The sequence below is a fragment of the Phoxinus phoxinus genome (genome assembly GCF_949152265.1).
Source record: "Phoxinus phoxinus genome assembly, chromosome: 2".
Classification (NCBI taxonomy): Eukaryota; Metazoa; Chordata; class Actinopteri; order Cypriniformes; family Leuciscidae; genus Phoxinus; species Phoxinus phoxinus.
In genome coordinates, this window is record NC_136877.1 from 43,191,141 (window position 1) to 43,213,728 (window position 22,588).

General features: G+C 36.3%; 1 protein-coding gene across 6 annotated transcripts in view; it reads left to right on the forward strand.

The window, feature by feature from the left end:
• The window catches only part of ntrk3b (neurotrophic tyrosine kinase, receptor, type 3b), a 172,124-nt gene that overhangs the window by 119,011 nt on the left and 30,525 nt on the right, over nt 1–22,588 (forward strand). For all 6 annotated transcript variants that reach the window (XM_079590710.1, XM_079590705.1, XM_079590706.1 and 3 more), the window contains 3 exons: nt 361–410; nt 505–607; nt 20,612–20,800. In XM_079590710.1, the coding sequence (XP_079446836.1) occupies nt 361–410; nt 505–607; nt 20,612–20,800 (342 nt within the window). The remainder of the gene's footprint in view (nt 1–360; nt 411–504; nt 608–20,611; nt 20,801–22,588) is intronic.

Sequence of the window (22,588 nt, forward strand, 5' to 3'; positions counted from 1 at the left end):
TTTCATATAATTTATTTAATATTATAGTATTTACTAATATTTAGAATTAGCTTTTTTTTTTAATTATTTTATTTGAGTAATTAGTGATTGATTTTATTGATTTTGATATGGGCTATTTTTTAGCTTAATATTTCTATTTAGCTTTTTTTTTTTTTTTTTTTGTAGTACAACTTAAAATTGTTTTATTTCAGTTGAAAAGACAATACTTCAAATTTTCATGCAATATTATATTTAAATTCAGCTTTATTTCAATGAATGAAAACAATTTTCATAGTTTTAGTTTATTTAATAATGCTCTACAAGAATGAAAGCATTTTTTTGGCCTCCTCAATTGTGCAATGTGATTTCTATTTCCTGTAGCTCCAACACCTGAAGATGAGGCTAAGAGACCTGAAGAAGATTCATTCGGAGTAAGATGTCCTTTCTGTTCTCCTATAATTTCGATTGTGCTTTTCTGCATTGACTGCTGTGTCATTGACTGCTTTATTGCTTTTTTCCCTGTAGATGTCGATTGCTGTTGGTCTGGCTGGCTTTGGTTGCGTCTTCCTCGTTGTGATTTTCGTCCTCATCAACAAATATAGTCGACGTAACAAATTTGGGATAAAAGGTATGAATAGATTATTCTGGTAGATTTTCTCCATGTTGAAATGCTTCTTGAAGGCAACATATTTTGATGGATATTTACAATAGATTTTTGTCTAGACATTTTATCCATAGGTAATTGATTAGATCATAAAAAGTAGTCTCTATATACGTCAGGAGCTAGGATGGGACTGATTGAAAAGTAAGAGGTGAAGACGGATGAAAAGGAAAGTCCGTTTAGAGCAAGCTATTACATTTGGGTAAAATATTACAAAGACAAACATTTGTGTCTTAATGTGTCTTCAAGTAAAAAGGGTCCATTTTGATTTCATGTTGACTTTTATTCCCAGTGGCAAAAGAAAAAGAAAATCACCCCTTCTCGAAGCAACACAAAAGATTTCCTCAGTCTTTCAGTTGTCAATCACCTCGGTAACATAATAGTTCTCGGCTTTGGTTTTGGGCTATGTTTAGCGCCTGCTTTTAAACAGTGGTCTGGCACATCGTGAGTCAGATAGGGTTTGTTTTGTGCTGTGTGGGTTTATGTGAATAGAATTTGAGTTGAATGCATCCTCCAGTCTCAGACCTTGGGGAGGCAGTTGGCGGAAATGCCTGTGAGTCTTTCTTTGGTTAGCCCAGCTTCCTCTGCTAATGTTCTAGTTTATATCACTGTGGTTCGAGTGTTTTCAGAGTTTGTTGTAGGGGAGGGAAGTACCATAAACAAAACAAAAAAAGACATATGATGATGTGATAACAAATGAAAGGCACCTTTCTTTGTAACTAAAGTCGTACATTGTGTAAAGCTGATTTTGCATTGATGCCAATGGTGTTTTTTTTGATGATTTATATAATTCAAATTATGAATCTTAACTTAAATGGATGACTGTAGTTCAACCAAAAATACAATTCCTGTTATTATTTACATAGATACATGTGACAACATTTCAATCATGTTTTGCCATCAAAATAATGGAAATTATATTGGAGTTATATTATATTATATCCAACTATACCATCGCAGTTATATTCTTCTCCCAGCATTGACCTCACTTCACTCTGCCTTCGAAATGTCGAATAATGACTGTGTGTCTGAGGCAATATGTCAAAGAGGAAACAAATGACAGAAATTGATTTTATGTTTCCCATCCCCATTGCAGACCTCATATCCATCCTCGCTTTTTAAAGATTGTGCCCCTAAAACAATAAAAACACATTGGTCTATGCATAACCCTCTTGACCCAAGACTCCCTGCTCTTCTCTCATATATGTATAACAGGAAAATCTCTTTTTTTTTGTGACAGTCCTGTGAGAGACAAAGAATAGGAGCTCCGTTCAACTCGAGAGGAACGGCTCATTTTGTCTCATGCTCATTGGCAAGGTTGAAGAGGCATAAAAGGATTGACACTTAAAGCGTGACGTCAATACAAGCCCTTTTCAGAGCGTTGGCCTTCCCACAATACACCACTTGTACTGTTTTTCTCTTCAAATCAGCTGGAGGTCTTAGGCAGCCATTACCTCAGATTGAGCTGTATTGGATTTTTGCCTCACTCAATCATTCTGGAGGCTTTTTTTGCAGTTGGAGTTTGATCACAGACTATTTTGGAGCAGGCAGTAAAATCAGATTTTGTGTCTGTGTATGTGTGTGTGTGTGTTTTCCTTGCTTTCTGTGTTTGGACCTTTAGATTGCTATGAAATCATCAGATCATAAATGGATGTTGTGCTGCACAACGTCCGATTGATTTCGCTGGCCTTTCAGGGCACTTCTGCAATTGGTAAAGCTTTATAATCTGGCTGTCTTCAGTTCCGTGTTTGGTTGAAATTGCAAGTTTGTGGAGTGGTAAAATTCAAGAGAGGTATAATTTTTGCGGATTCCTAATTTAAGACCATTATCAAGTTATTCCTGTATCCTTCTTGAGAATTGTTTATTCTCTCTAGTGTTCTTACATTAGTTTGCCATAAAATAATGGAGTATTCAGATAGTAATTATCTCTTAAAGGGATAGTAATACATTAAAGAACAAACCTCATTGGTTCTTACAGAAGCTCAAACGTGCAGCGTAACACGAGAATGAATTGGTTCTCGCACATCAAGGAAACATGCTTGAGCCTCCGTTTACCACAACTGATGTCTGAGTTGATGAATGTTTGTATGTGAAGAAAAGCCTAACTTCAATCTGTTCATCATATAAAGTGATGGTATCTAAAAAAAAAAAAAAAAAAAACTCAAATCATATGGATTAGTTTTACGATCTCTTTATACACTTTCTGAAGTGTCAAAGTAGTAGGGACAGAAAGCTCTCAGATTTCATAAAAAATATCTTCATTTGTGTCCCGAAGATGAAAGAAAGTCTTACGGGTTTGGAACGACATGAGGGTCAGTAATTAATGACAGAATTTTTTATTTTGGGTGAACTATCCCTTTAAGTTTAAGGTGATGGACATGGATGAAAAATTGCCCTTATGCATTCAGATGGCAGACGTTTTACGAGGAGAAGAGTTATTTTAGGGTATTTGTAATTTCTAAAACATTACCGCATTCCAACATTATGGCAAGAAAGCGAACCATTAATGCTTAGCCTGCCTGTTGCTGCCATTATAATGATAATTTTTAAGATATTGTCCCTATTGCACTTAGCAGTGCTCAAAAAGAAGCTAAATTTAGTTAAATTTCTTATTTTTCTTTAAGTTTGTCGAACCACAGTGATACAACCACGGCCTGTAAATGATTCTCACGTCCTTGTATTAAACAACTACTATTGAAATAACCTTAATGCCTGCAGTTTTTCAGTGTAAGGAGCAGCTTGATAACATCTTGTCTAATTGTTTTTTTTTTATGTTCATACATTTAAAAAGGAAGCTTTGGTCTTGAACAATTTCCTGGTTCTGTGGAGGGAAACTTCTGTTAATCAGTTCCTGTCCTCTATCAATCAAAATGCCAATAAGAAAATAATTGATTTCCATTACCAAGAAGAAAGTACACAGGAAATGTTGTTTTCAAGCATTTCTTTTTACAACATTTCCGCTGGGGATATGTAAGATGTTTTATTGAATTGAGTTCCATATAATGCATTAATTTCCTGTCTCGGGACATGATTTTTTTAAAAAGAGAGCTTCAGGCTTGTGTCTTTACTGGTCATTGTTTTATCTGAATTATAATCAGACATTCTGTCCATCCTCAGATCTGTAATATAATCAGCTTGCTTCATCCCTCCATGATATAGAAGTGACATTGCAGATGCATCGGGTCTCATTCACTAACACAAGGTTGTTTTTATTCAGAAATATTGATCCATAAATTAGAATTTTTATTATAGCTTTCATGCTTCATGCCTATATGGAATGCCTATATATATATATATATATATTTCATAGAGACATCAGTAGCAGCATTGGTACTCACCTTCATTCATAAAAATGTAAATTAAACAAAAACGATTAAATTTGAAACTATTACAATATAAATATATGTTAAAAACTTGAATGTTAGGTTTTATTAATCGCGATTAATTAAAGAAAAAACATATATATATTTATATGTATATGTGTGTGTGTGTGTGTATGTATGTGTATATATAGTATATATACACACACACACACACAGACACACGCACACACACACACACACACACACATATAATATATAAATATAATAATATATACACACATATATTATATTATCAAAAACTTGTTAGATGTGATTAATTGCAATTAATCGATTTGACAGCACTAATAAATAATCTTTTTTGTGAATATATAGCTGTTTTTGTATTATAAGTAATTCTTAAGGAACATATTACAATATTATAACACATTTATGTCATGACCCTTTTAGATTCTGCATAAAAATGCTGCATTGCTGCGTGTGATCTAATGCTAGTGTGCATTTTTAAAGAGTGTAAGGATACATTTGCAGAGAGTGAGTTTGTGCAGAAAGTGCTTATATGTAGATGTTTTGGACGGGTATTATGGTAATACTGCATTAAGAATAATCCGGATTCATCAGGATATGATGCTGCGCTGTAGGGCTTCTGTTTTTAATAAATAATACATCCCAAATAACAAATAATAATACATTTAAAAGTTAAAATATACTTTCACTTTCCTGCAACACTGCAAACCAAATAGCTTTGATGCCAGGGATGTGTTCATCCTACATTGTACAAATGTACACATGCAACCTCATTGTAAAGTATAACAAAATATATTATGCACATGAAAAGGCAGAATTTATTATTTGATTTAAAAAAAAGGTAAAAACAGTCATTCAGTAATAATTGAGGATAACTTTTCATATTCCTGTGATGCAAAGCTGAACTTTCAGGATCATTATCATCCTTGGTGAATAAAACTAATACTTTATTTTACAAAAATCGTACTAACCGCAAACTAATTATAGTGCTTGGTCACATCTTAATGTCACCATCAGACATCTGAAATGGCATGAGATATGCTTTATATTGCCCGATATCGGGGAGGAAGACTGAGTTATGATGACGCATGATCTTAACATCACTAACTGCATGTGACAGGGTTTATTTTAGCTTCACCGCAAAAAAACCCCCTCCCCTTTGCTTCCCCTCCACGCTCTTTGCCCTGATAGCTCACCTGCCTATTAAGATCTTATCATCGCTGTCACAAGGGCTTAAACCTTCCTCGGCTACATTACCGCACTAAGCCAAGGGCTGTTTAGCACACATCATCAAACCCAAAGATTTCACGCCTGACTGACTCACCTTGCCCCAGCGAATGAAGCAGTCAATGGAGCCACACGTAGAACAACAGCTCACATGTGAAGACACCCACAAACATGTCTGAAACAACCCTGACATGCAGTTTCTTTGACAGACGGCTACACAAAACACACTTTGAAGCTGTCGCTGATATGGAACAATAACCATTTTCTAATGTCAAAACCACACCAAGGAACAGCTGCCCTTTTTTTTTTTACCCATCCTTGAAAGTGAAACAGGGTCATTCAGCTCCATTTTTCAATTCTGAAAAGCACTTCACTCCATTATGATTGGGGTTTAAAAGGATACTTTCCCCATTGAAGTAATACACTGTGCTTTTTTCAACCACATTTCTGCCCTACCAGCGACCAAACGAGTATCTGTAATCACATCATTTTGGTCATAAAAATGAACACATACCCCTCTTGAGATGGAAAACACCTCTGTTCCAAAAAAATCCTTGCTCATCTCGTATTTTATCATTGTTTCAGGTTCATTTGTTGCTTAAGTGCTCCCTAGCTCATACAATGCCAATATGAACCCATTATGCCTGACTATAGCAGTATTTGGTATTGTAAATGGTGTTTGCTAAGGCATTTGAACAAACCTGAAACCCTAAATATTAAACTTTGACACATTACTGATTCTGCACCGTTTGAACTACAGACAAGACATGAATGATACCTCAAATTGTGTGGCTTAGTGAGAAAAAATGTGTTATTCCTTTTTTAATTTTCCATAGCGGACTATAGAACAGGTAAAAAACCCCACAGACTTGCATTGAAAGAGGGATTTGAGCCATACTGTACTGTATATAGAGAACAGCATTTGAAATTGGATAATACGCAACCAGCCAAAACATCCCATAGGCATCATGGATGTGAGCTGAGTTCTGCATAGACACTCACATGTTTTCCAGAAAATTGTCATTTCAGGGTTGAGCAAAATTCAGAATTGAATAATTGTCTAATTTCAGTTCAGAATATGGAATTTGAATGGAATTGCCACAATACATAGGAAGTTGAACTGGAATCTGAATTGGGCTAGGGTTAAACAACAGGAAGAAGAATTAACTGAATTGTTATCCAAAGAAATGCAACACAGGTGATGCATTATGGGTAATGAAGTGTTCTTCCACTAATGGCTGTCCATCCATCAATCAGTTTATCCATATGTCTTTCTATCTGTCCTTCTGTATCCATACGTCAATCCATCAATCAGTTTATCCATCTATCAGTCTATTCATCTGTCTGTCTATCAATCCATCTATCAGTCTATTCATCTGTCTGTCTATCAATCCATCTATCAGTCTATCCATATGTCTTTCTATCCGTCTGTCTGTATCCATCCATCAATCTATCAGTCTAGTCATCTGTCTGTCTGTCCATCCGTCCGTCTGTCTGTCTGTCCGTCCGTCCGTCCGTCCGTCCGTCCGTCCGTCCGTCCGTCCGTCCATCCATCCATCCATCCATCCATCCATCCAAAGTCAGGAGTTTAAATGGCATTCTCAATTCAGTTATGAATTACACATAACCCTGCTAAAAATCTTTTTTTTTTGTAATATGGTCTGTGTTTGTAGTAACCTGTGGATATGCTTCTCTCTGTGATTGAGCTGCTGTAAAGAACCTCTTTTCCAAACATAAGTACTACATAGTAAAAACACTTAGCCTCTCAATGCTGTTCACCAGACAGACACTGCCCATCTCAACTCTATTATATAGGGAATAGGGGACATTGATAAACGCCCATTCTCTCCCTCTTAAGGCTGTATGAAATGGAGATGAAGGTGTGTGTCATGCATAGATGAAGGGTCATTATCGGTCCCCTAAAGGCAATGCACTAAATCAATTCCATGCCAGTGAAATGGCTCAGTCCCTTCTGTCGTAACACCATTTAACATGATAGAAGCTGACGCGGTCTGGACGTGCTTTGATAATAATTGGGGTGAGAACATGTAGATTATACAAAAAAAAAAACAGTTTGCCGTTAATTATGAACTGGTGAGATGTAATTGTTGTAGAACAGTCAGTCCATTTAGTCCAAGGACAGAATTCTAATTACAGACATATTACGATTATTTTAGGGTTGTGTTTCTAGATCATAGGTGAGGTGAAATATTCAGCTAAAACTTGGCCCGGAAGAGAAATTTTGGATTAGATTAGAGCAAATGCTCCAGAATGAGATCAGTATTTCTAGTTATTATGTCATTTTAAAAGATTAATATTATAACTTATTCTTCCTATGAAACAACTTTCATCACAATCACCTCGCTATATTTGATACAGTGAGAGGTTATTGACTGCAAGGTGTAATGCAATCGAAAGTGGGCTGCAAAATTATATTTATTATAAATGAGAAAAGACTCTAAAATAGCCCCTGAATAAATTGTGGAGACGTGTTGCAAAAATTCCACAGTGGTTGATCAGATAAAGTGGGCTTCCAAATGCCGGTTGTGTGCTTTTAATTATTTGATAGGATGGTTTAATAAGTGTGTTAAGTGCCTTCAGAAATCATTCTAATTTGGTGCTCAAGAAACATTTCTTAATGTTATCAATGTTGAGGAAACCTTTGAGGAAACGGAGATACATCTTTGATGAATTGAAAGTTAAAAAAGAACAGCATTTATTTGAAATATATATGAAATATATATGTATGCATTTATCCTGATTATCTACACTCTATATCCTATTCTTCCAAAGAGTCTCTGTCTGACCTGCAATACGGTTTTGAAAACATGGGGGCATTTTGTGCATTAACTTTAGCGGAACTGTCATCTATAATAGGCAATTTCTGTGATCGTCATGGTGTGTTGTCACGGTTGTTGTCACAGGAGAGGGGGACGTGATAGTGAAGAGGGCCGTAGGGATGGAGAAATCATTTCTTTTCCACACCGAATCAAGACTGTGTTTCCCCCTCACCAGTGATCTGCGTCCACTGATAGGTCACTTAATTTAATAGAGGCTCCACAATGCTTATAACAACAGTGTGAACCGTCACAGTGCAGAATCACAGAGTCTGTGTTAGTTTACACATCTTAAGCCTAGTTTATTATTTTTATATGTAAAATGTGAGTTCGATTTGCATTTCTTAAAGGAATCAGATTTCTATATAGAAAAAAGATGACTGAAATAAGACCAACTGCAATTCAGAATGCAGATATTATATAAAAAAAGATATATTATATTTTAAATACTTAATATTCTATCAATGTAAGTCATTGGGAGATTTTCTAACTTTCTTCTTTACTTTCTTAAAAAGTATGCAACTTGAAGTAATTAAATATAGATAAGACATTATAATTTTTTAATAATTATAAGTTTGAATGGAGCCTGTATGTTATGTGGTTCAGGCAGACTTAATAACAGAAAATTAGATCAAAGGAATATGATTACAATGTTTCATTTTACAAGCAGTGTAATTATATAATACAATGCAACTTAAATGTAAATTTTTGACTTTTTTGCACTGAAATATTACTTATTGGGGGGGGGGGGGTTCAGGCACAAAACATGTAATTAGCAGCTGTCAAACTAATTTTTATAAGCATGCAGACTCAGTTTGCTGGAAATGAAATTGTCCACGACGTTCAGAATCACTAGTGTGTATGATGCAATTGTAGCCACGTTCTTAAGTGTCAGACAGTGATTTTAAAATAAACTGACACTTTTACTTAGCATAAATTTATTAAAATAGCATAAATTGTTAAAAGTGAGAGACATTTTTAATATCATTGATTCTTGAGTACCATATTAGAATGATTTCTAAAGGATCATGTGACACTGAAGACTGGAATAATGATGCTGAAAATTCAGCTTTGCATCTCAGGAATAAATTTAATTTGTATACGTATTAAAATAGAAAACAATTATTTTAAATTGTAATAATATTTCACATTATTTCTGTTTTTACTCTATTTTTGATCAAATAACTGCAGCCTTTGTTTGTGCTAACAAACAAAAAGTGTGGCAACGATAATCTCAGGTACTGTTTATGTGCTTTATTTAATGTTAAAAGCGTGTAATGTGACTTTGAATATCATTGAGTGCTCCAGCTTTGTAGCTGTAAAAGCAACAATGGATAATTCACCTCAGATCTTGAAATTAAACAAATGGAAACAAGAACGTTCACACTGTAAAGAAACAAATGTATTATTTGACAAAGATTGTTTTAGTAACTCAGTATGTATTTGAATAGTTTTTAAATGGTGTAATATTTGTGAATTTGACTAGGTAGCCTACTTATCCATTTTCTTGCTATTGCTGTCAAGATTACTCTTTGGTGCTGTGCACTTGCCGCGAGAGCCCACCCACACGCTGTTCTGATTGGCTGTGGGTTTTGATTGATTTGTACGCATCTCGCAGTCGCATCGCATCTAGTGTGGAGAGACAAATGATTTGTCGCTGGATCTTATTGCATCGCGTCTGGATAGGACACGGTGTAAGAGTCTTTTGAATTTTTTTTATGATTTTTCCAATCCCAAAATTTGAAAGGTGGTATAAGTATTGTATTTAGAAATGGAATAGAATAGAAAATACATTTTTGTACCTCAAGACCAAGAGCAAAAAATGAGATTGAGAAAACAACTTTTGTACTTTACACTGTAAGAAAGAAACAAAATCACTCAAAAATGTCTTGTATATTTCATGATTGAAATGAATTAAACATAGAATTTTTAAGTAGAAATGCTGAAATAGTATTTTCTTGTAAAACCTACTCCAATAATCTTTGTTTTATTTACAAAGTAATTTTTTACACTGTAGAGAGCTATAGAGAAAATTAAGTCTTGATAATGACAAAACAAGAAAAAGATAACAATAATGTGTGGCATCTTAGGGGTTTCGAAATTAATGACTGCAATTAGTCAGCACCCAAAAGGCCGAAGTTTAGATGAGTGTTCGCTTCTAAAAGACTTCTGTTCTCATGTCACAGCTTTTCTAACTTAATCTGTCTTAGTGCTGCTTTTCTGCTCTAGTGGGAACAAATGCAGCCAATTTTTACTCATTGAGCATGATAATTAGCAACAATTGTAAAAGTAATTTCCCAGATTAGGCAACCTCAACAGAGCAAGGCATGCCTATTAGCTTAAAGCCGGGTGCACACTGTATGATTCTTGCCACGATTTTCTCTTCTGAGACTAAATTTGCAGGTCACATAGTGTGGCATGCTCACCAACGGCTGATTAATTGCCTTTGTGCTGAATCTTGTACATTCTGAGAAGCAATAAATGTAAAGGACAGTTAAAAAAAAAAAAAATCCCCCAGTGTGCACCCGGTTTAAACCTAAAAAATGAAGTGCATGGTGGCTCTTCTTGGAATAGGAGTTCATTGAGTTAAGGCCACCTGACCAAACGGGTCACCTTCATGAGGACGTGTTGTGTTTATTTCATTAAAGAAAGTGAATTATATTGGAACTTTATCAGCAATACTCTAAATTCCAATTCGGAATGTATTGCTTTCATTGTAGATTATTTCATGGTGGCTGAAGGCAAGAAGGTTGCTAGTTTGAGCCCTAGAAGATAAGAGCCATAAAGTATCACCATTGTGCCTTTGAGTAAAGCACTTAACCCCAGTTGCTCAAAGCGGATTGTTCCTGTAGTAAACGTACGGTAGGTTGCTTTGGATAAAAGCATCTGCTAAATGAAAATAAAGCTGTCATTTTTTGGTCATCAGGGTTAAATTGCTGTCCTGGCAGAAACGATCATTTGCGCAATTTATGGCGGATTGTGATAATATTGCATTGGGGGATCCTTGGCAACTCCCAAACCTATTTTTTTCCCCATCATATTTAGGTTCTCTGTTGAAGACATGCGAAGAGTCACGTATCCCAGACATTAGTCAAATACACAGTCATTCATCCAGTTGATCTGCTGGAGAAACACTTGTAGCCTTTGACTGTACATCTCAAAAACACCGTCTGCCATGTTCTGAGTACCAGCGTCATCCCTCAGAGAATGCGTCATGTTCACTGTAGATGAGTGGGCGAATGCAAATCAGTCTTATTTCCAGCGCTCCAGTGTTTGTTAAACAGCACAGAAATCACTGCGCTCTTAGAATCACACACTCCGAAAATAGTCTATAATCGTTTTAATCCCAGATGTGGGAGGAAGTTGCTTTTTTAAAGATCACAATTTGCTTTTGAAAAATGTCAGCACACACTGTGTGCTTGAGAACTTAAAGCTCTCATCTTCCTCTTATGTTGATCAAACAAAAGGAATATTCTTAGTGTCAGTTTTTTTTCTTCCTTTGGCCTCTACCAAAGCAAATTCTAACAAGAAGGAAAAGTTAAATGTGACCAGCGACGTGCCGAGAATATACATGACAAACAGCTCATCAATGAATTATGTAATATTTGTTAGGGGTCCTATTATGCCATTTTATGGAGTCTTGATTTTTGTTTTAGGAGTATTTTCATGCTTGATTGTTAAAAAAACACATACTTTTTCAAATAGTTTACATTATTACAGCACCTCTCTCCCAGTCTGACTCAAACAGACCAATTTCGATGAAGCCCCTCCTTCCGAAATACGAAATGTGCTGTGATTGGTTACCTGGCCCAGTGTATTGTGATTGGCAGTGCTTAGCGCGTGTTCGGGAAATGTCCCACCCCTCTATAACTGTGAGTTCTTCTCTAGTGTAAATATTGAGGATGGAATCAATTTCAAACCAATTCAAGCCCGATTCAGACCCTGACAATGTTAACGAAAAAGAGGTTTGTCAGAACGAATTTCATGCACACTTTGCAAGCACGGATTTCACAGGATGTTTCAGAGTGGTATGTTTTTTTTTTTTTTTTTTATACATTATAGATACGATGTTATCCACCATTTAATTGTGATATTTGTAAAAACTAAGATAATAACTACACCATGGTTAATTCTCCTAAGGAGCGGTGATCCGTCTTACAAAAGCGAGAGTTTCCAGAAGCTGTTCTCCATAAAATGTGCAGAGCACAGATAAATGTTTGGGTTTAAATGTTCAGGAAAAGTGTTTAAAATAAATTTGAACTGTCTAAGTTCGTCAGCCTTAGGAAGTTTCAAACAAAGGAGTTTTGACGACAAAACAGCGTCTCTTTGACATAACGACAACACTGTCTTCTCTAATGCAGCTCAACCAGGCCTCGTCCCCTTTTTTGCCTTTTATACCTTGGGCAGAGATTATTTAAATGAGGAACATTATGACCTCATAAGATCCGGAAAAAATGTGTTGTAGTCCAAACGAGCCGTTTGTTGTAGTTCTTGAAAAGGGGATCCTGTTAAATAAAATATCTCCCTTTGGAGTGGACTTTGAGCTTTCAGCAACACTACTACACACTTACTAAAGTTGAAAAAGTGGAAAAGCATAATAGGACCCGTTTAATATGTAATATGGGAATTTTTTATTATATCGACATTAGTAATAACTGAGAGAGCCATACAGTATGGTCCGCATTCTTGATCGTTTTTTGTAGACGGACTGTGTGGCCACAGTTATGAAAATGCAAGTTCTGACTTAAACATCTTGTAGCCTATTTTATTTTTAGAGCAGAATAATTACAACAACAACAACAACAAAAGAGTGAATAGTGGTTAGCAAGCAAGTGGTGTCAGAATGTCCATCTGTCAGTCAAGTCCAAAAGAAGACGCAAACCTGTAGCGTCACGTTATGGTAACGACATCAAGTCATCGTCTGACAGAGATGCATAAAAATAAAGAGAAATTTTGAGCGATTCGTTAATTTTATATTATGTATGACTTGTCCTATTTGGTCCACACTCTGAGTGACAATCTAATTACCCCCTCTGGGACATGAGGTTTCTGGAAATCACTTAAAGAAAAAGCATGAATCTTGTTGCTTGATGAATCAGACTAGTTAGTGTTTGCAGAACGGATAGCAACTTTAAGTGGCACAAAAAAGCTGCCCACTAATGTCAATCCCAGGCATTAGCAGACCATCTTTCTGAGGACTTGTACAGCAATCACAGATGGAAACATCCAAGCAAGAAATACAGATATTTCTCTTGATTCATGTATGACTAAATTACTTCAAGGGCAGCATCGAAAAATCAGGAAAAAGGGTCGGAGCTTCAAAAACGTTCCTATCGTTCAGCCGCACACTGGTTACTGGAGGATATTCTGCCTCATGTAAGAAAGAAACTGAAAAGGTTATGGACAGAATTTATTGAAATTCCAACAAGAGCTGTTTGCTTTCTCTCAAACAGTGATAAGCCTCAGGCAGCATTCAATGCTCCAAAGCCCCCTCATTGAGTATTTATATGGCATCTGAAAGAGCAGGAATTAAGAAAACACAGTGTGAATGTTTGATAACTGTAGGAATGATTTAAATGCATCAGATGCTCTTCCCTTTGACTAAAGCATGACATTGAAGTTTGTCATTAGTGCTGTTTAGAATAGTGCTGCTTCTCATAAAACTGTTATCCTTAAAGAGGTCATATTGTGAAACACACTTTTTTTTCTTGATGCTTTAAACTAAACAGTTTGATGTACCAATTAAAAAGTAAACTCGGTTATGAAAGAAACCTGACTAACATTTGAAGGGCATTATATATACAGTATAATACAGGGTTCCCACGGGTCCTTGAAATCCTTGAAAGTTTGTGAAAATAAACGTGTGCTTGAATTTATTTTGTGCAAGAAGTTTTCTGGAAAAAATTCCATATTATCCGCCAATGTGTTATTTCGCCAACACTTTGTGGCCTATACTTGCTTGCTTGATTTACGTTAGTTATGTGCATTTTACGCGTTACAAACTTTATGTAGTACGTTGCCGTGCAAGCGTACGAAACTACTACAATAGAACCTCAACGTTCCTCAGACACACCGTGAAACATTGCAAAAAGAGGCTGGTTACATGAGCCTAAGATCTTTTCAATAAAATCCATGCAAAAAATTACACTAGATCATTTAAGAATATAGTATAGGATGTACCGAATATTCTCCAGTTACAGGCAAAACAGAAATACAATAAATAGAATATCAGATTTCTGTCATATGGCCAAAATGTTTTATTATATTCATTTATTCAATAATGTAGCGTCTGCAAACATTTGTAACTCCAGTAATTTACTGTAAATAGCTACATGAATCTAAATTATATATTTGTCATATTTGCCTTTGATGAGGAAAAAGAGTGTTGACAGGGGAATCCCTGTGTTCTAGACACCGTAACAGGGTCACAGACACGACATGAAAACAAAAATGTTCTTTTTTTAACAAGTGCTGAATTATTAAATTAAGCGTTTTTTTGCACTTTCTCTCTTTGTTCTCAGTTTGAGCGTGTTTATTCCAGTAGAATTGTCACTTTGTTCTTTTGATGGGATTAATACAGCTGCACTATGATTTATGCAGTGTGTGTGTGTGTGTGTGTGTGTGTGTGTGTGTGTGTGTGTGTGTGTGTGTGTGTGTGTGTGTGTGTGTGTGTGTGTGTGTGTGTGTGTGTGTGTGTGTGTGTGTGTGTGTGTGTGTGTGTGTGTGTTAGACTTTAATAAAGCTCTTGGACTACCCGTGAAATTCTACCTAGAATTAAAACTGGAGAGCTAAAAAGAAATGCTGATGTGATACATGTTACGTAACCATATGCGACTTGAAGAGAATCAGACAATAATTACATTCTTGCCTCCAGCACATTGCCTGATTGAAACCATTATGGTAACCCAGATTTTAGGTGACAGTGGCTTACCTCTGTGATTATCTGTACTGCATATTTAAGATTAGCTGTTTGTACCTCACCTCTCTGTGTGCCACGGTTTTTGCAGATGTATTTCCTAGACTCTTAGGGTAGTGATTGAACCCACGTTGCCGCTTTGGTCTGGGGAGCTTCGGAAGATTAGAATTGTCAGTGGTTATTGATGTGATTTCCTTTCCTCCAGGCCGCATAGATGCAGTGAAGAACCAAACTTGGCACTCTGCATTAATTTGTCTGTAAATTCATTTGGATTCACATAGAGACATGCAAACTATCCATATAGAAGGTAACATGCATTATCACATTGGTAGCTTTATATCGATTGTTTTTCCATATTAATTCACCAAAATGAATATATGAGGAACAAAATACAGATATTTTATGTTTTTATATTTAAACAGTTTTAGAAAAATACAGTTCACCCACCATTGGCAAGTACTCCAAAACATTAACATTGGATAATGTATTTGCTTTAAACCTTTTGTGTAATCAGTTGTTGGCTCTCTTGACTACATTATTGACTGGTGGTTGTGTTCTTGACTAATTGGAGAACCTAATTGAGATTGGTTAAAATAAAAAAAAGGTTCCATTTATTGCTTGTGAAAGGCTCAGGTTCTGTCATTTGTCAGATTCTCATAGAAGTTTACATTGATTACCATAGTAGCCAACAATAAACCGCACACTCAAGTTAATGCAACCCATAAATTGAGATTGATTATCAGTCTTAACCATAAACAGAAGGTATGGTTATGTTTGGAATCCAATTCTAGCATACTGCGCATTATAAAATGGATAGTTCCAGTCCTTTATTCTGATTGGTTGAGCCGCGTTCGAAGCCGCTGTACAGTAAATTGCTCTACACACATACAACTGTGACTTAATTCAAATAAATGTTTATGGACAAACCATTTTATGAAAGCAATAAGCCCTGTGAAGCCATGGTTTACTGTTTTAGAACAGTTAATATAATGCACAGATAATGTAATGTACAGTATGCTTTCAATTTGATACAAATAGTCAATCATTTTATCCCTTAAAACTCATCTTTGATCACCAAAATTGCATATATATATATATGATATATAAAATATTTTTTTTAATCATTCCTTGAAATAGCTTGGATGTAACTTGCTCCCATGAATATGCAAATGAGTCCCGCCTCCACTCACTCATACAGTTACGTCTACTAGTTGATGTATCAGAATGATAATGCGTTTTATGTATCGCTCTCTACAACGTCGGACACATAGCGGTTATTAATATGATAATGTGTTGCTAATGTTACACAAACTATGTTCCCATTTGCCATCTCAGAGTCAGACAGCTGCCTTCTAAAAACTTAGAACGTCAGTGAATTAAGGCATATAGTTCATCATAATATCGTAATATACATCATATATACATAATTCACCCGCTATATTCCTAAATGTTCACAATTGTTCATATCAACAGAAAAATATACCGGGATAACCTGGCTTCTCTTGAGACTCCACTGCTTCAGACCATAGTTAATGATATGCTAAAGCCCGCTGGCACGTCGACGTGATTGGTTCCCAGGTAGTTTGTGACGTAAAAAAACACTGGCGATTTCAAACCGTGTCTTTTTACAATGCAGTTTTAAGGAGAAAATACTCAGCAATGGTGTTGACTGTTGAATTTGCATATTTGTAGTAAAGCATATTAAAAACACCACATAGACATATAAACAACATTAAAAACTTGTTTTTCACCACATGGGGTATTAAAAGACATTTCTCCTTATATAGAACCTTTTTGGCATAAATGTGTTCCTCAAAAAAAAAAACTTTATTTTTTTCTAGTCAATGTCACGCCACTGAATGGCTAGAATTATACTGAATTATAACAGATATCTATAAAACCTTAAATAGTTAGCTTTTTCTGATCATTTGCAGCATTTAGAATCAATTTGTTGGCGACATTTGGTACATGCAGCCTGTAGCGTCTGCTCATTTGAGTACAGTATGAACTACAGCGCTAACACTGAACAGTCCAAATCTATTTTCGCAGCATCTGGGCTTGCCACTGTGTGTTTTGAATATGGCTCGTTGAACAGAGTTCTCTTTGCACTGTTGGATCAGTGAAGTCATGGGGCCGCAACATAGCCTGATCGATAGCAGTCTTACTGTCAGTATCTGAATGATCACATGTTTCTGTGTGCTCCCTGCGACTCCGTAATGAAAGGTAAATATTTAATGGCATCTGTTCAATCGTGGCCCACCACCGACTGCCCAGGATGATGCAACGTTGTCCATTTTTATCCCACCTCCCTCTGTTTAAATGGTTGGAGTCTGATTGATGAAAGGGGCTCTTTATTTTTTCATTGCAGTTCAGTTCAGGAGATTGTGTGCTAGTGTAGGCCAGGAATCAAGCTGAGCTAATGCTTGTATGGTGCTTGCTTAGCTTTTCTAATGTACGTGGAGCCTTGGTAGCATTGTGAATTACACATGTTGAGTTGTAGGTCTTGCTTGTCAAGTTAGTCACGTCTACTAGGATTCTGTTTTTTAGTCTCTTCAATACAGTTGCAGAATGTTCTTGATCAACAAGTTAAGAACATTCTGCATATGCAACTTATTTTTGTTTACCCTTGTAGTGTTTGAGAACTGATGTGGTTGTACTATACCAAGACAAACATAATTTTTTGCATGATTATTTTTTGTTTTCCATGACAAAGATTCATTCCATTCCATTTTTTCCCACTTTTATGACAATTAATCCCATTCTTTCTAAATTATTTTTATCATTAATATATAATATAATATAAAATGAGAATATGTTGAAGGTAAATAAATATAATAAAAGGGACATGGTGAAGAAGAAAAATTATTCTCTTGCAAATATTTTGCGTTCCCCCAAGAAACGTACACAACTACACAAGTATACACACGTTTTCTTTTGCGAGGGAACGCAAAGGTTTTGCAAGCGGATGCAAAGTATCTCATGGAATTTGGAATGCAAACATTTTGCCAGAGAACAAAATGCATTGACTTATTATTTTTTCCTCCCATCTCATATTTTTTCTCATATTATATGTCCCCTTAGGGGCTCCGTAGAAATGTGCTAAATTGTCATGAAAATAAATGTCGCAAAAATTCTAAATGGTCTTAAAATGTGCTTAACTTTCTTAATGCAATAAATAAATATTTAAAGTATTTTTAAGGGCAAAATGTGATCTTGATGTTTTGTGAGACAAATTATCTTATATGATGCATGGTAAGTTTAGCATTCTTGTTGAATAAAATATGCTCCTGCTTGTCTCCCAAAGATTTGTATACAATCGTAAACAAAATAAATGATCGGTCCAATGGAGGAGTCATACATTTTCTATAGCCTTCGAGAAGGACCATCAATAATGGTGTTCTGTATCCCTCAGAGTGAGATTTGACTGGGAACACCAAGAGTTACAGTGAAATGTTTAAAATCGAACTCTCAGATTTACTTTGAGCCAAGAAGAAACATTTCTCGCTAGGACCCTAAATGTCAAACACAAAGATGTGTGGTTCTGTTCATGGGGTGTGTTTACTTCAACCTACGCGTTCTGTCACCACATGAGCTAGTGCACAAAATGAGTAGAGACTTCATTAATTCAGAGAAATGCAGAAGATTGCAAAACTTCATCAATCTGACATTAATGTACATTTATATTTAAAGTCCCCCCTGTAGTCAATAATTGCACCCCTTAAAACTCATCTTTGATCACCAAAATTATATATTTAAATGTTTTTTCCTGTGAAAAAAGATTTATTCGTGCCTTAAAATAGCTTGAATCCAACTCTACACCCTTGATTCATTTAATATACGCAGTTCCATGAATTTGCTAATTAGCCCCGCCTCCACTCACTCACACCAGCTCAGAGATTCGCTCGGCCAACTTACTGAGGTAAACGCTGCACAATGTTATCGCTCTTTACAACGTCGGACACATAACGGTAATTGATATGATTAGCCTTTTGCTTGACCATGTTATCAAACAGCTAAAAATTTGTTTTGTAATGTTACAAAAAACATGTTCCCGTTCGCCATCTCAGAGTCAGACAGCTGCCTTCTAACAATCAGCATCCTTAGAAACGCTTTGAACAACTCAGAACATCAGTGGAGAAAGGCATATAGTTTATAATATACATCATAACGATATGCTAAAGCTCGGCCGCACGTTGACGTGATTGGTTAAGAGGTAGTTTGTGACGTAAGAAACACCAGCGATTTCAAACTACGTTTTTGAGACTGTCTTTAGATCACTGCAGTTTTAAAGACAAAATACTTAGCAATGGTGTTGACTTATGAATTTGCACATGGTTTGTCTTAAATCATATTGAAAACACTACATAGACATACGTATAAACAACATTAAAAACTTGATTTTCCCCACAGGGGGACTTTAAGACATTCAGTAGATACTCTTATCCAGATTGCACATAAGAAACTGCTGTGGTCAAACATACTATAGAGACAGTTGTCTTTAAAAACAAACACGTACTAAGGCTTAAACGGTTTTAGCCCTTGTAAAACCCCAATACAAATAAACAAGCCATGTTACTTGTGCATGTCACTTTCAGTCTGGAGTTGGTGTACTGCCTGTGGCTCTGCTGTTATGGCAAGACTTCACACACCTTGCACCTAGGGTTGTATTTGTGGGGGTTACACCTAGCAAGTCTGGGCAATGCTCCATAACACTGAGACAGTCAAGGTGAGAAATAAAAATACATTTTCAGGTCTCTTCAACTGCTACTGACACAAGAGTTGGTGAGATTTATTGATTCGCTGGAAAAAATATGTTTCTAATGTTATCCTTTTCAGAGAAATTCAGAGGATGTGACAAACTCGGTTGAAAAACCTAGAGTTATAATTTTAATCTGTTAGTTAATGTAAACAAAGAACGCTTCAGTGCGGCTGTGTCCTCCTACAGGTTAACAGGTTCAAATAAAAGCATCTTGTGTGTACATAATTCACTGTGATAGTAATAATATCTGTAGTACACATCTTTGTACATGGGCACAAAGACTTGAGGGGTCTTTGAAGATACCTTCATTTGACCAGTTTGCATTATATGAGATGTATCGTTAATACCAGAACACATTCTGACTAGCTAAGTGGAATTTAGTGTGTGTGTGCGTGTGTGGTGAGAGTCCTATAGGGATGATTTGGTTTTGTAGGGCAAACCGGAAGTTACCTGGTTTTGCAATTGGTATTTCACATTGGTATTTGAGACGAATTTGAAGTACTTTAGTCACTCTGTATTGATGATTTGCTTGGTTGCCCTTGTTCAAACTGCTCCCCCGAGTGTGCCTGTGAACAAAAAACTGTTTTGAGAAGTCACGTTTTGATGTGGGCTTCTTGAAAATTGTATGTTTACCGGCAGTTTCCTTATTCTTCAATTCAGCTCAATGGTTTTCTCCCCCAGGTGGCAAATTTCATATGATTTCAAACCACTGTCAATTTCACAATAAATAAATGTAAACTTGATGAAAGTGTTTTGATGTCTGCGTAATCTTGTAAAGTCACTCCAACGGTTTTATGTTGTGCTGATGGTTGTTTGGTCATCCTGTTTAGCTGACGTTTCGAGTATAAACTGTACATTTATCATTATTTTTGGCTTGTTCTACAGGTCCAGTGGCAGTTATCAGCGGAGAGGAAGACTCTGCAAGCCCTCTTCATCATGTCAACCATGGTATCGTCACACCTTGCTCTCTCGATGCGGGACCTGACGCAGTCGTAATCGGCATGAGTCGCATTCCTGTCATCGAGAACCCGCAGTACTTTCGACATGGACACAGTTGCAACAAACCAACCACCTGTGAGTACTCGCTACGCGTTGATGTGCTTCATTTGGTTCTAAAATACAATTCAAAGTTGATGTGAAATCTAATTTGACCCTATTTATACAACCAGTTTGGGGTCAGGAATTATTATTATTATTTTTTTTTAAAGGGGTCATGACATGGTTTTTTTTATTTTATTATTATGTTCCCTTAGGTGCAATTATAGTATTACTATAGTTTTTTTTACCAAAAACTTTTAAAATGTAGTGATTTATGACCTTTTCCCACCCTGTTTCTCATCCTCTGATTCAAACAGTCTGTTTTGGGGGTGTTTCCCCTTTAAGAGTTCAGTGTTAACGCCCACTGTTATGATTGGCTAACGTCAGTGCCTATGCATCAATATTAACGCCCCCAGCCAGAACGTTTGCGGATTCGGCGTAACTGTTTAATAGCGGGTGATGCATGCGAAGCGATGGCTCTGGCAATGATAAAACCTTATTATGTTTGAGCCAGAATCAGAGGAAAATGAACCATCACCACAACAACGAAGACTGGATCAGCCCGTGTCCACATGGAAAGTGAAACTATTTTGAATTAATAAAAAAAAATTAACCCGAGACACTTGAAAACGGATTATTGTTGCATAATTATCCAATAGCTTCATTTGCTAACAGTTTAACATTATTTAACTAATTCCAATGAAATGATAGGGTGTACCACGGACAAAAATGCATGCACAGGCCATATTTGAAGATGCAGCATTGATAAAGGCAACATTTTTAATTTTCTATCACATGTAGGCCTACTAGAAAGGCGACATATTTTCAAGATTCTCTTATACAAATGTGTTTATATTAGCCATGGTAAAAAGGAAGTTTGCGTCGTCGTTATTGAGCCCAGAAGAGTCGGCACGGACTTATCTTTGAGCAACAGTTTTCTGGCAAAGCCAAGCATCATATTGGGATTTTTTCCTCAAAACAGTCATCCTTAAATGTATAGAACACTGCCGTGACTGGGACGTCCGCAAAAAATAAAGTGCATCCATTTTTCCCTGACGACTGGATCTTTCAGCGTATTTAAAAATTAGTTTAAAGTTTTAAATACATTACTTACAGTTTGCGTCGTCGTTGTTGAGCCCAGAATAGACGGCACGGACTTATCTTTGAGCAACAGTTTTCTGGCAAAGATCAAAACAGTCTCAAAACAGTCATCCTTCAGATGTACAGAACAAACGCTTAAACTAACACTGTCGTGACTGAGACGTCCGCAAAAAATAAAGTGCATCCATTTTTCCCTGACGTCTGGATCTTTCGCAGCGTATTCAAAGATGTTGTTTGTCCACATCCAGGAACAGCACATCTGCGGCGTCGTAATTTCCCTGTACACAGACCCACTCGCTGTCCGTCGACTGAACACTTGTGAGGCGCGCGGCGATACGAAATGAGCGTAGTTGTCTTGCGCTTTAAGCGTAGTTGTCTTGCGCTGGAGGCGGTCATTATGCAAACGCTGGTACGTCACTTCGTACCGTGACGTCACTTCTTACCATGGATCCAGAACGAGCTGTATTTAGAGCTTGATTAAATAAATGATTCGTTTATAATGGGGAGGACGTCTTAAGCTATGAAACTTGCAGGACGTTTTAATGGTACAAAGACCTCTTATATACCAAAAGATCAAGGCAAATTTGGTTTCTCATGTCATGACCCCTTTAAATAAAGAAATTAAAGGAATAGTTCACCCAAAAATGAAAATTATTCCAAAATGTAATTATTATTCCTCAAGCCATCCTAGGTGTATTTGACTTTCTTCTTTCAGCCGAACAC